Source organism: Wyeomyia smithii, chromosome 3 (genome assembly GCF_029784165.1).
Source record: "Wyeomyia smithii strain HCP4-BCI-WySm-NY-G18 chromosome 3, ASM2978416v1, whole genome shotgun sequence".
Lineage (NCBI taxonomy): Eukaryota > Metazoa > Arthropoda > Insecta > Diptera > Culicidae > Wyeomyia > Wyeomyia smithii.
This window is the reverse complement of record NC_073696.1, coordinates 103,581,733-103,596,668: the sequence shown is the minus strand read 5'-3', so window position 1 is coordinate 103,596,668 and position 14,936 is coordinate 103,581,733. Positions and strand designations below refer to the sequence as shown.

General features: G+C 43.3%; 1 protein-coding gene across 1 annotated transcript in view; it reads right to left on the bottom strand.

Moving 5' to 3' along the window:
* Positions 1-863: 863 nt before the first annotated feature.
* The window catches only part of LOC129728463 (ski oncogene-like), a 45,600-nt gene continuing 31,527 nt past the window's right edge, over positions 864-14,936 (bottom strand). The window contains exons 2-4 of the mRNA XM_055686911.1: positions 2,334-2,551; positions 1,772-1,828; positions 864-1,107 (exon numbers count right to left, since the gene is read on the bottom strand). Of these exons, the coding sequence (XP_055542886.1) occupies positions 864-1,107; positions 1,772-1,828; positions 2,334-2,551 (519 nt within the window). The remainder of the gene's footprint in view (positions 1,108-1,771; positions 1,829-2,333; positions 2,552-14,936) is intronic.

The window sequence follows — 14,936 nt, the reverse complement described above, 5'->3', positions numbered from 1 at the left end:
GAAATTTAAAACAGGTGGAAGTAAAAGCAACAATTACAGTGTCTAGAATATTTTCCCCACACGTCATCCAGGAGGTAATTCGACTGTACTTTCTCGACATACTTCATGCGGTAATGTCAATGATCCCGTCCTGTCTCGGTAGGACCTTTCACGGCGACGAAGGCCCGATGCGGCGCCGTAGCGTCGGTTCTGTTAGGGTTGTTGTTTTCGTCCTACTGTCATCAGACGAGGTAAAACGGTAGCGAAGCAATAAATCACCTCGACAGCGAGATTAATAGACACATTGTCTCAGCGCATCCCAACTGATGAGACCAGCCAAAAAAAAAAAAAAAAAACAGAAAAAAATAAACCAACAATAAGTGCGTCAAATAATAGGAAAGCAACATGAGTAACAAATAAACCGTGTGCTAATGGAGAAATTCGAACCAGAAGGCAGTTATTTCTGCAACCGCATTTCGAAAATGATAATAAACATAGGCCATAACGAATGCACATCCAGGCGCACATTGGCGGATGCCGCCATACAAGAGTTATTCGCCCTTCTCGAGAACAACGAAGGGGAATCGAGTCCGTTTGGCACGATGACTGACTGACGGATGAACGACGGTGACAGCAACAGCGGTGGCGGTGGATTCTCAGTTCGAACTGAAACCGTACATTCGGATATGCGTTTGCAGTTTTCTGACGCAAGGATGGATCACATCTAATCGTAGCGAAAGTCAACTGGACAAGTAACGCGCGCTACAGCACAACACAGATGTGCGGTAGTCGGCAGGGGTTACAAGTGCAGTGTGCAATATATAGGTATAAATATAAATCATGAAGTGAATTTCTGCAGCGGCGTTGACTGACTGACTGGCTGGCTAACTGTGCAACTGCCGGCGGAAAGTTTCTAATTTTAGCATGCGAATGATGATGTCGGGACAGCGGAAAAATGTCCCCGCCGCTTTGGGTGTTGCATTGCACAGGTAGGACGATGGGAGAACGAACGGCGATGTCTGCAGCATGCAGTAGACGTAGAACATCGAAATGAAGGATATGTTTCTTGTGCTCGTGCAATCGATTTGGCGGAGCAATTGGACCGGAACATTGGAAATAACTGGTCCTCTGCAGCGGCGAGTATATCGTTAATGAAAAGTCCATTTTAATTGGTATCCGTTTCACGAGAATAGTATGAAGCAATGGGTACAGTGAGATGAAACCGAACTAACATGTAACGCATCGAATTAAAATGCAAATTTACGAAAAGAAGTGTTATTGGAGGCGACATTCAAACTCAGGATAATCTCGTTCTAGTCGAATCAAACACAAGAGGATTTAAATTGCCTGATTTTCGAGGACAAACATGTGTTAGCAAAACCGGACCAAATTCGGAGCAGAACTAATGCAGGTTGAGTATAATACAAAAAAAAACACATCGTTCTTTCCAGCCCCAAACTCGTTCGGAACTGACCAGGTACACAAATTTCAACGGTGGTGGCGTTCGTCGTGTGCGTATTTCTGGAACCAGTTCATCATTATCATCATTGGCCAACAGCGGCGCAGCAGGTCCAACCACCGTGCAAGAGAATTGGAAACCATGAAATTTGAACGCGGTCGAACAGGGTCGAGCACAAAAAAAACTTCCTCTCCTCTCGGCACTCAGGATACCCCAGCAGCGGCCAACCCCAATGCGGCACTCGACAGGTTACGCCGAAGAGTGTGTTGTTATGCTGCAGGTTTTGCAAACTTTCGCATCGGCTGTGTGCAGCAACTCGGAAAGCGCACACACCGGCACTGTGAAGATGTATTGTTGGTGCTGCTGTTGTTGCTGCTGCTGCTACTAGTGCTGATGATGTTTTAATGTTGTGTGTAATGGTTTCAAGGAATTTCTGGTTCCGCAACTACCTTCGTCTGCGGTTAATTTTTTTTTCATACAATGCTTCTCTGCGAACCGCAAAACATGGTTGCTACGGAGAAATGATAACACACAACTTCAGCGGGCGAAGGCGTTTTAAAGATCGCGGTCTGTGCTGGTAAGTATTGCGAAACCTTTCGAGGTAATGTGTGTTTTTCGGCTTCCACCATTCGGTCGACCGCGTTTGGCTGTGATAGTTTCAGGTGCTGAGTGACCGTGATAAAGCTGGGTACGGAAGCAGGACAGGTGGGGCCAGGGGCTGGGTGTATGTGGAGAGCACATCGAAGATGGAGCAGACGTGCAAAATTATAGAAGACAAAAAAAAGCGATTTCATCGACGCCAAAGTCACGCTTCGGTGGAAAAAAATAGAAGAGTAGCGACGAAAAAAAAATCCGCAAGACCTGAACGTATAGCTGAGGAAGAACATAGACGTACGCAGCAGTGGATGGATGGAGCCGTAGAAGCTGCTGTCGGTGGTGGTGATGATCAACGTTGGAGCAGGAGCTCTGATCGTCATCGTTGTCGTCGTGGTCGTGCTCGTCAATGGTGCACTTGAATTGCGCGTTCGATAGATTACCTTTTCGACAGATTCGGGCGCAGCAGACGGCCATTACTAGAAGGTATGCTCGTCCGGGAACTGTTTGATTTTTTTTCTTGTAAATAAGAATGTATGTTTATATGAATGTTATAGAATTATAATGTTCAATTGTTCAAAACAAAATTGATCATATTTTGTCATAAGTCTCGAGATTCTTTCATCAAACAAAACAATCTAGACGAATGGGGTTGTTTTAAGTTGGTCTGAGTAAGACCCTGAGACTAATTCAAGATAAGTATTTTCGAAGAGAACGCTGAAAGTAAATAAGTGCTCTTAATTAATATATTATATCCGTCATTAACAGAAATTCAAGAGCTTGTTTCATTAAGAATCCAAAACAAATGAATTTCCCCTATCTCGGATTTGGTTTGACTCAGGAAACATGTTAGGTTCAACTAAACTATAAAGGTATTTTATTGTACTTTCAAAGAAAAATATAAGAAAATTATTCTGCCGGTCGTCGGATGAGATTGCGAACATGCTTTGAAATTTGTTTCATTTGTGCAGCATTCCGCATTACCTTTTTTTTTTATTCTCGCTTATTTTCCGTCGGGCTAGTTCCGCCACTGTTGTTGTGCCAATCACCCTAACTTACGACCCGTTGATTAACGGACCGGCGCCAACGGCTTTACTTCCTCATGCGATGGAAGGCGTGATCCCAGAGATTTTTCGCCTCAGAAAATCTCCCGGTGTCGGCTAGGATTAAATCTAGACCAGTTGGGTTGGTTGTGAGTGAATCACGCCTCCTCACAACCATCGACACCTATGTCGGCGGTGGGATTCGAACCCAGGCGTCGAGCGTGGTTAGCGGAGACGTTACCAACCACGCTAGGCCCCCGCTCATTCCGCATTACCTCTCCAGTCTTCTCAATTTTCCTCGTGATTATTGCCCACTTACACGTACTTTACGATTGGGCCGAATTCGGGGCAATTGGGTAGTTGTCAAAACACCTCAAATCCTATCACTAAGAACACTGCTTCAAAACTGACGATTTTTCTGAATTCTAAATAAAGTACTGTACACTGCACACTTCGTCTACATAAAATACGTAACGCTAAAAATCTAGATTTCAGACTCCCCTCCCCCAAATAACAATGAGCAACGTTCGATATGACTCCCCCCTCCAAATTAACATTTTTGAGTAAACATCACAGTTACGTAAGCGTTTCAACTACCCTCCTCCCCTTTATGTAACAATAAGTTACGCGGACTCAACCCCCCTCTCCTCCCGTCATGCATTACGTAATTTGTGTACAAAGCCTAATGATAGTACCTACGTGGACACGACTTTTTCTCAAAACAAAGAAAATATACTACAAGTCTTTTGGTTTGAAGTCGTTTCTTTTGTGGTCTCTTCGGTTTTTGGAAAGGTTTTTTAGACATGTTTAGCACATGTTGAAAACCTTTCAAGAATTTCAGGTAAAATCTAAAAATATAAAAGTGCAGCTCTGTTTTTTTGTTTGTTTGTCTGTCTGATCCATTATAGTTAACTAACATGAAACCGATTATGATAAAATTTTGTATGTAGGAGTTTCAAAGGCTGGGAAAAGTGATCAAAATAGTTCGAAACCCTTCCCTATTCTAGGAAAGAGGGGCTCCATAGAAATGAAACTCAAATGTATGCACCTCTAGAGAACTAATCAAGGTAATGGAACCAAATTTGGCTCGTGAAGGTTTTTGAAGGCAAAAAATATTTCCAAGGTGGTTCGAAACCCCTCCCATTTCTGAAAAGAAGGGGTCCCATACAAATGAAACACAAATTTTCGCACAATTTGAGAGCTAATCAAGCGAATAGCGCAAAATTTGGTACACACTTAATCAAAAAAAAAGTCGGTAATTTTTTTACAATAATCCTTCGGTAAAGTGTAATTATACCGATATTCCTGCAAAAAGCATAGCATATTTGATCGCCCGTGTGTTGCCCGCGATTGACCAGAATCAGCTGAAATTGCACAAAGAACCGTCAAAATGGTGCCTAGGAGTAGCAAGCCATTTTCAGTGTACAATTCCTGGTGATTTTTCTTTTCACTGGTCAATAACGTAGCTGGCCACGCCCAATGCAGATCAATAGAGGAAGGGATATCGGGAGTGTTAGTTTAATACTTGTTGCTACTAGAGACCGAAGAATCCTCTGCATCATCCACAAGTATCAAAGGAAGGTATTAGTGTTAGTGGAAAGGAATTGATCTGGATCCATCGAGGTTGATGGTGCGATCTTTTCTACACAAATTCGCGCCCGATATGGATATTTCTCGGTCTCTGCGCAACCGGCCATCAGAAGACGATATAAATAGAACCGCATCACGATCGCTGTATCGGCATATAGGAGAATCGAAGTTTCTAGGTATCACCGGCAACCAATCGTTAACAGTCTGTATCACACCAAACTTCGCGTTTCATCCCGTGAACTATTAAAATTTACCTCGAAACGAATGAATTTCGTAAAACGCACCGCACGCCGAACACAAACTACTGGTACCAGCTCAAAGAACCGTTAGAGCGAGTAAAAAAAAACCCACAAGGCACACCCGAGCATTATACGATGTAATGGTCATTGAACTCCGAAACCGCTGTATTAAGATAGTTACACTGAGCGCTGTCAAAATAACGTGCGCGAAACTGAGCTGACCTCCCCGAAGCAAACAATAGCGTGCCCACTACACTCCGGAAACCCTTAGATAAACAAAACTCACCCGGGCCGATGATGCGTTTCACCGGGGCATAATGCACGACCGCTCCATTTTCTCCTACCGACGCATACGCGACACGACGTTATGCACCAAAGACCTACTGAGTATGAAAACTGACAAAGTTCCATGCATTCATAGCCCAAAAACTCAAAAAAATGCAAATAAACATATTAAACAAAACAGAGTTCCAAGTTTATTATTAAAATGCCAAAATAATTGCAATCAAAGTTCAGTTGTCGTGAACTATTCAGTTGTCGTGAACTATTTTCACGCCCAAAACGATTTCAACATAATTAAATAAAAGTTACTTATGTATATCAACATATGTCCAAAAGCTAGGAAAATCATAAAACATGAACATAGAACTGAATAAAATGTCACCGACCTGCCAGGACTCACAATTGTAGACGATGCATCAACCGCATGCCGCATTGTCATGCTCGAATGATAAATTTTGAAACTATATTGTAAAACTGTCAATTTTGACCTGTGAGAGTGCATCGCACAATCTGGTTTGTAAATATAAAAAAAAACTCTACCCGCAACCGAAAAGCTACCACACTTTGTGCACCCAACAGATGACACATTTACACTTCTGAAAAAGTCCAAAACCCGCTAAAAACCACTACACACAGAGCCTATGCATTCTTAAAATATTTGATACAAAAACTTATACTCATCTGTTTTATTTTGGTTATGCCTATGCCAGCGAAACAAACACCGACAAGCACAGCGCAACACTACTCTCTTCGCTCTCTCTCCAGATATTATCGTTCTCTTCGCTCACACCGCCATGCATTCCATTTTCGCATGTTAATAACGAACCGCTAGTTAGCGCGACGCACAAAGTAGGCACTCACACTCACGCAACTTAGCTGGCCTTACAATTTTCAATTGCAATTCGAGGAAAAATTATCACTTTCACGCAAGGAACACTGTGTTTTTCACAAAACCTTCACTTTTCTCACTTAGACAAAGCATCACAGATCACAACTTGACACTTTTTAACAAGTTTGGCCACTTAATTCACTTATAAATTAATAAATTAAACGGATAGCTTTCGGGGCACGTATTATTAGTTAGCCGTGATGCCAGTAGAGGTGGGCAATCCGCTCACGAACTCTGTAGCACCAACCAATAAAATTCAATTCAAAAATTCAATAAACTCTTCAGGCCCTAATAAGGACCGATTGTGATCTCTTCGATAAAAATGTGACCGAACGAGGGAATCTTCTTGCTGGGAACGAAAAATCACACACGAACACGTTTCAACTAGTTCATTATATTTGCTCTTCGGTTGTAGGTACAAAAACAAAGGTATTTTTCTTCTTGGCCGTTTTCCGGCTATAGCGTCTTTCTCCAGACAAGGGTTTTCTGCTACTACTGCTTTCTCTGCTGCTTCCGCTCGTTCCCTATACCGGTATTCCTGCAAAAAAGCATCAAATTGACGACTGTTCTGTAAGATCTGTAAGTTTTACCATATTTTTGTTAATTTTTACCGAAATATTTGCTTAATTTTACATTCACCGAAATCTGTATCATTCGTTGTTTTGCTTTCGTCTCGATTAGACGCAAATTGTTTATTTCCGTTTGAGTTCGCAAAATAACAATACACGAGTTATCGTACGGGTGTTTTTTTGTCGATTAGTTCTTGTGCTGCGCGATAACAATAGCCTGTTATATATCGGCAGAAACATCTGCACACTGGTAGGGGCAGGCTACCCCGCCAGTGATTCGATACGCAGTTGATATATCAGCAAGAATAATTCTCCCGCACCGCTGTTACCCCGCTAGCAGCACGGACCATCATACGATCGAGCGAGTGGAAGTCAACTACAAGTGGCATCTACAAGGTCGCGTGTAGGACACGGCCACTGCGTCTCAACACGAAGCTGGATCGTCATTGTTTGTTCTGCGGAGACGCTCGATTAATTCTACTATCAGCCGTGAGGTCGTGACTTAGACGTTCGGTGACGTATTACCTTTAGAATTTTTACTATTATTATCAATATTATTACTATGTTTTGATATTATTATTAATATTATTATTGATATTATTATTGTTATTATTAATATTATTACTATAATTATTATTATTATCATTATTACTATTGTTATTAGAATTAGTATTACTGTCTTTTTTTTATTTGATCCATTGTAGATTGAAAAATTGTTTTTAAAATTTAACATCAACTACTTGAACCCCCCCCCCCATATTCGAATATTTATCGTTTGTGTGCGGTAGAGCGTAACGCTCCCGCAAAATGGACGACATGCAGGTGCAACTTTTCCTGGAGGTTGGAGGTGGAAACAAACGGGGAAGAAATTGAAATTTTTCCCATCAGCTCACCCCTACCTTCCCCTGTGCCCTCCCCTTTGCCAAGTCCTGTACCAAGAGTACCGGAAGTACGGGTAAAAGCTTACCCAGATGCCGCTGGCGGTCCCTACGTTGTTTTTTTCCGGCCCATAAAGAAGCCATTGAATATTATTCAAATTGGCAAAGACCTGGCAAAACATTTTTCGGCCGTAACCGAGATTACGAAGGTGAGGCCGAACAAACTGCGAGTTGTCGTGAGAAGCTTGAAGCAAGCAAACGAAATTGCTGGCTACGAGCTCTTCACGAGAGAGTATCGCGTGTACATCCCTGCCAAGGATGTAGAAATCGACGGTGTGGTTACCGAGGGGAATCTCACTGTCGATGACATTTTGCGTCATGGAGTTGGCTGTTTTAAAAACCCCTTGATGCAAAGTGTAAAGATACTGGATTGCAAGCAATTGCATTCAGTATTCATCGAAGAAATTCCTCCCTTCGGATTCCTTCCGAGTAACATTCGCCGGATCCGCGCTGCCGAACTACGTCCGCTTGGACAGGGTTCGTCTACCTGTACGCCTGTTCGTACCGCGGGTCATGCATTGCCAAAACTGTAAGCAGTTAGGTCACACAGCCACCTACTGCTGCAACAAGGCACGCTGTAGCAAGTGCGGAGGCAATCATGCTGAGAACGCTTGCAGTGGGGATACTGAAAAGTGTCTTTATTGCGAGGGAACTCGGCATGACCTTCCGGCATGTCCCGCGTACAAACAGCGCGAGGAAAAAATTAAGCGTTCCCTTAAGGAACGATCAAAGCGCTCTTTTGCAGAAATGCTTAAGAGGGCTGAGCCACCCTCGACAGGAAACATCTTTTCCTTTTTGCCAACCGATGAGGGTACATCTGACGATCCCGTCGAAGGGTGTTCCTATGCCTTGCCAGAGGGATCTAGGAAGAGGAGAATGCTCAACTCTCCTAATCTTTCTCGTAAAGGTCGTAAGATAACCCCTAGCGGAATGACCAATAAGACAACACAAAAAGGAAGCGGTGAAGAAAAACCGAAGCAAGTACCCCCCGGTTTTAATTTCAAATCAAACCAGGAGTACCCACCGCTTCCTGGGGCACCAAAAACCCCTCGTGCACCCATTTCTCGATCAGAAGACATAAAAGAAACAGGGTTCATAAAATTCTCTGATATTGTGGACTGGATATTTAAAACATTCAACATACCAGATCCCCTTCAAAACATTCTTCTTGCCCTTCTCCCAACAGTGAAAACCTTTTTGAAGCAACTCACAGCAACTTGGCCCCTCATTTCAGCTATCGTATCTTTCGATGACTAATACGTTGAAAGAGGTTAGGAATTTTGTCACTGTGTTACAGTGGAACTGCAGAAGTATCATCCCCAAATTTGATTTATTTTCACATTTGATAAACACATACAATTGTGATGCGTTCGCGCTTTGTGAAACTTTTCTCAATTCAAATGACCAACTTAATTTCCACGATTTTAACATCATTCGTCGAGATCGAGACTCACACGGTGGAGGGGTACTTTTAGGGATCAAAAAGTGCTATTCTTTTTTCAGAATCGACCTCCCCTCGATCTCGAATATTGAAGTTGTTGCCATTCAAACGAATATGAATGGAAAAGACCTTTGCCTTGTTTCGTTATATATTCCCCCATCCGCGCGGATTGAACAGAAGCAACTCCTTGATATAGCAGAATTGCTTCCCGCACCTTTTTGATTTTGGGAGATTTTAACTCTCACTGTTCGCTATGGGGGTCGCTGTACGACGACAACCGATCTTCTTTAATTTGTAACTTGATCGACGACTTCAATATGACACTTTTGAATACTGGGGAAGCGACACGTGTACCTAATCCTCCAGCACGTGAAAGCGTGCTTGACCTATCCCTCTGCTCGACATCACTTGCGTTAGATTGCCAGTGGAAAGTAATCAACGATCCCCACGGTAGTGATCATCTTCCAATCGTTATATCAATTGCTAATGGTTCAACTCCCCCGAACCCAATCAATATTTCCTACGACCTTACACGTAATATTGATTGGAAGCGTTATGAGTCTATTACAGCGGAATCTATCGAGACTCACGAGGAACTTCCTCCGGAGGAAGAATACGCGTTCTTAGCTGGCTTGATAATCGACGCCGCGACGCAAGCTCAGACGAAACCGATACCCGGGGTAACGATTAGACAACGCCCTCCCAACAAATGGTGGGACAAAGAGTGCTCTGAGCTGTACGCGCGAAGGTCCGCGGCGTATAAGGACTACCGGGAGTACGGCACTGTCAACCTACTACGAAAGTACGAGGCACTGGGCAGGCAGATGAAGAGCTTAGTAAAGGCGAAAAAACGCGGGTACTGGCGGCGGTTCGTAAACGCGTTGTCGAGGGAAACAGCGATGAGCACTCTTTGGGATACCGCCAGGCGCATGCGGAACCGTGACGTTTCGAATGAGAGTGAGGAGTATTCAGATCGCTGGATACTCGATTTTGCCAAAAAGGTCTGTCCGGATTCTGTACCGGAACAGAAAACCTTTCGCGACGCGTTTATAGTAACTACGGAAGAGCCTCCATTTTCGATGTTGGAATTTCCAATGGCTCTCCTGTCGTGCAACAATAAGGCTCCAGGGTTAGATAGAATAAAATTCAACCTGTTGAAGAATCTACCCGACTCTGCAAAAAGACGCTTGTTGGACTTGTTCAACAAGTTTCTTGAGCTAAATATTGTTCCGCATGACTGGAGGGAGGTAAAAGTCATTGCTATTCGGAAACCCGGGAAACCTGCCTCTGATCACAATTCATATAGGCCGATTGCGATGCTCTCTTGCCTCCGGAAATTAATGGAGAAAATGATCCTCTTACGGTTAGACAAATGGGTCGAAACAAACGGTTTACTTTCAGATACTCAATTTGGCTTTCACCGGGGCAAAGGGACGAACGATTGCCTAGCGTTGCTTTCTACTGAAATTCAACTCGCATTTGCTCGAAAAGAGCAAATGGCTTCTGCGTTCTTGGATATTAAGGGGGCTTTTGACTCTGTCTCTGTAGAAGTTTTAAGCGCGAAACTTCATTCGCAGGGACTTTCACTAAATCTGAATAACTTTTTGCTCAATTTGTTGTCAGAAAAGCATATGTATTTCTCACATGGCGATTCGACAACTTCCCGAATTAGTTACATGGGCCTTCCCCAGGGCTCATGTTTAAGTCCTCTCTTATATAATTTTTACGTCAATGACATCGATGAATGTCTTGCAAATTCATGCACGCTAAGGCAACTTGCAGACGATAGCGTTGTATCCATTACTGGTAGCGAGGCTAGCGATCTGCAAGGACCATTGCAAGATACCTTAGACAATTTGTCTGAATGGGCTCTTAAGCTGGGTATCGAATTCTCTCCGGAGAAAACTGAGTTGTTCGTTTTTTCTAGGAAGCATAACCCAGCTCAGCTGCAGCTCCTACTAACGGGTAAAACGATCTCTCAGGTTTTAGTCGCTAAATATCTCGGGGTCTGGTTCGACTCTAAATGCACCTGGGCTTGTTATATTAGGTATCTGACACGAAAATGCCAACAGAGGATTAATTTTCTTCGTACGATTACCGGAACCTGGTGGGGAGCCCACCCAGGAGACCTTCTAAGGCTTTACCAAACAACGATATTGTCAGTTCTTGAGTACGGCTGTTTCTGCTTTCGCTCCGCCGCGAACACGCACATTATAAAATTAGAGAGAATACAATATCGTTGTTTGCGTATTGCCTTGGGTTGCATGCAGTCGACCCATACGATGAGTCTTGAAGTGTTAGCGGGTATTCTTTCGTTGAAACATCGTTTTTGGAATCTCTCTTACCGGTTGCTAATTCGATGCACAGTTATGAACCCATTAGTAATTGAAAATTTCGAGAGGTTGGTCGACCTTCAATCTCAATCCAGATTTATGACTTTATATTTTGACTATATGGCTCAAGATATTAATCCTTCTTCATACGATTCCTCCAATGTCGCACTTTTAGATACTTCTAATAATGCTATATTCTTCGACACCACCATGAAACAAGACATTTCTGGTATCCCGGATCAATTGCGACCCCAAGAGATCCCTAAGATTTTTTCGAATAAGTTTAAACATGTTAGTTATGATAAAAGGTTTTACACTGACGGATCTAATCTAGATGAGTCCACTGGCTTCGGTGTTTTCCACGAAAATTTTACCGCCTCCTACAAACTCGATGCTCCTGCTTCCGTGTACGTCGCAGAACTTGCTGCTATTCAGTACTCTCTTGGAATCATCGAAACCCTACCCACAGACCACTACTTCATCTTCACAGATAGTCTCAGTGCCATTGAGGCTCTGCGATCGATGAAGCCTGTGAAGCACACCCCGTATTTCCTGGGGAAAATACGGCGGTTTTTAAGAGCATTAACAGATAAAAATTACCGGGTTACCTTAGCGTGGGTCCCTTCTCATTGCTCGATTCCGGGTAATGAAAAGGCTGACTCTTTTGCTAAGGTGGGTGCTATTGATGGCGATATTTATGAAAGACCAATTGCTTATGATGAATTTTATAGCATTTTGCGTCAAAGAACACTCAACAGTTGGCAATCATCATGGAACTCAGATGAACTGGGACGGTGGCTACATTCCATTTTTCCTAAGGTATCGACGAAAGCATGGTTCAAGGGGTTGGATGTAGGTCGGGACTTCATTCGCGTGATGTCCAGACTTATGTCCAATCACTACACGTTAAACACGCATCTCTTTCGTATAGGGCTTGTAGACAGTAATCACTGCGTTTGTGGCGATGGCTACCATGACATCGAGCATGTTGTTTGGTCGTGTACCGAATACTGTGGTGTTAGGTCCGAGCTTATAGATTCCCTTCGGGCCCGAGGAAAACAACCGAACGTACCCGTTAGAGACATTCTGGGAAGCGGTGATCTCCAGTACATGACACAGCTATACTGCTTTCTGAAAAACGCTGACATTAAAATTTAAAATTTTCTTTGTCTATTTGTCAGATTAAGGATACAAATATGCTATGCTGAAGACACGGAAACGAAGAGCCCGCATCTATGCTTACACAAATATTTTGAACCCACAACAAACAAGAATACAATTGCTCTACCAGTTGAAAAACAAAGTTCCAAAATAGTTTTAAGTCAAAATTGTATCTCCCCTCCTCTCACCTTAAATCCCCACTAGCTCGTAGTCGGCCGCGAGAATAAAGAAAAGGCCTCCCTCTTTTCCCTGCTAACGTAGAATTAATACGAATTGTACTTGGCTCAGTAAAACAGAAAATGTATCGTGCCGTGTCAAATAAACTAATTTAAACCTAAAAAACCGAAATCTGTATAATTTTTTACCGAACAATCTAAAAAAAAGCCAAATTGTGAATGTGGTGGCCATTTTTCTTATACGTGCAACCATGCAAGACGCGAATATTTTCTACTGGTGCTGCTGATTCGTTTCAATTGTTGTTGTGTGTAAACATAGGATATTTATAATTTGGAAAGTGTTTATGGTGGATTACTGAAACAGGATTCACGAGTCGATAACATTTTTCGTAAGTAATCTGGTTAATTTAGTTAGATTTTAGACGTTACCGGCAGGCTCATTTATGACCGACTTTTTCTGCCACCAGGTGCGGTATTTTTGTTCATTCTTACAGTTTCTTTCGGTAAATTTTACTGGCTGCTCGGTTTGGAACATTACCAAAAATCTGCAAAAATTACCGACCACTCGGTTGGTGGTTTCACAAACTGTTCGGTAGTTTTCGGAAACACCGAATTCGGTGTTTTATTTTAAGTGTGTATGTGAAAGTTTCAAGGAACAAGAAAAAGTTTCATGGTAGATCGATACTCTTCCCTCCCTAGAATGATTTTTATACAAATCAAACACAAAATTTCCTCATGACTCGAGAACTAATCAAGCAAATTTAATCAAATTTGGCATGTGGAAGTTTTTAGGGGTGAGGAATGTTTCAGTGGTTATTTGACACTCCTCCATGCTTTGGAATAGGAGCAAACAATTGACTCCAGACGCCATTTTTTAAATTTAAGAGGTCCTGTTAAACAGCCGAACATGACCGAATACCACCCAATATGGGTATTTTCGGAGCTAGAGCGCCGCTCAGAGGCCAGAAATTGACCCTACATCCCATGTTCAAATCCAAGATGGCGACTTTCAGTTTCTGTAAAACAGCCAAAAATTACCAAATATCATCCAATATGAATCATGCCGAAACCAGAATGACGCCCAGAGCCAGAAATTGACTTCACAAGCCACTTTGAAATACAAGATGACGACTTCCGGTTTCTGGAAAACAGCCGAAAGTTGCCAAATACCATATGAGTATTTCCTTAATCGTGATGATGCTTACTTACTATACTTTGTTGGCTAACGGACCGTTCACCGGTCTAGGGCCGAACGAATTAGAGATGTCCAGCTTCTTTTGTCTTGGGCAGCCGTTCTCCAGTCTCCTCGTACACCAGCAGATCGTGCATCTTCTTCCACCGCGCACATCCACCGCGTGCGAGGCCTATCTTCCAGTTTACCGCCAAGTATCGATCGCAGAACTTTACGCTCAAAAACTCCGAGCACTCGTCGATCAGCTTCCTTCAGCGACCATGCTTCATGTCCGTAAAGGGCCACCGGGAGTATCAGCGTCTTATACAGCGCTAGTTTTGTGCGAGTTTGCAAACTACGAGACCTTCGCTGGTTACGTAGTCCGTAGAAAGCCCTGTTCGCAGCTGCAACTCGTCGTTTCACTTCACGGCTCATATCGTTGTCACATGTCACAAGTGTACCAAGATAAACGAATTCGTCAACCACTTCAAATCGTTCCCCATCTATCTTCACCTCAGCACCAACACCACGGGGACTCCCACGCTCTCTGCCTTTGCTAGTGGTTGGCAAATGGCTGGACACGTGTAACTTGAGACCCTAATGCGGCCATTAACCTCTGTCCAGTAACTCCTATCCCAACCTCCACGTGGTGCCGACCGGAATACGAGTAACCTTAGCGGAGATCGGGTAACCAACCCCCGGTGGAAACTATGGTCGTATGCTGACTGGGAAGGGGGTCGTATGCGGCCGTATCCCCATAGGAGCGGCGTACAACAGCGTCTGAGCCGGAGCGGGCGGCGGCTGAATTATGGAATGCTGTATCCCGCCAGCTACACCTAAGCTGGCAGCCCCATCAGCAGGATGTAGGTATCGCGACCCTGGTAAGGTAGCATACCAAAACCTTTCTTCAACCACGAACCACGAACGAATGATTTTAGAAATACGTAACGGATCGTGATGATGCACAGAAACCAAAAATCGGCCCCAGATACCATTTTGGAATTCAAGATGGTGACTTCTGGTTTCTGGGAAACAGCTGAAAATGACCGAAGTCCACTCAATATAGATGTTT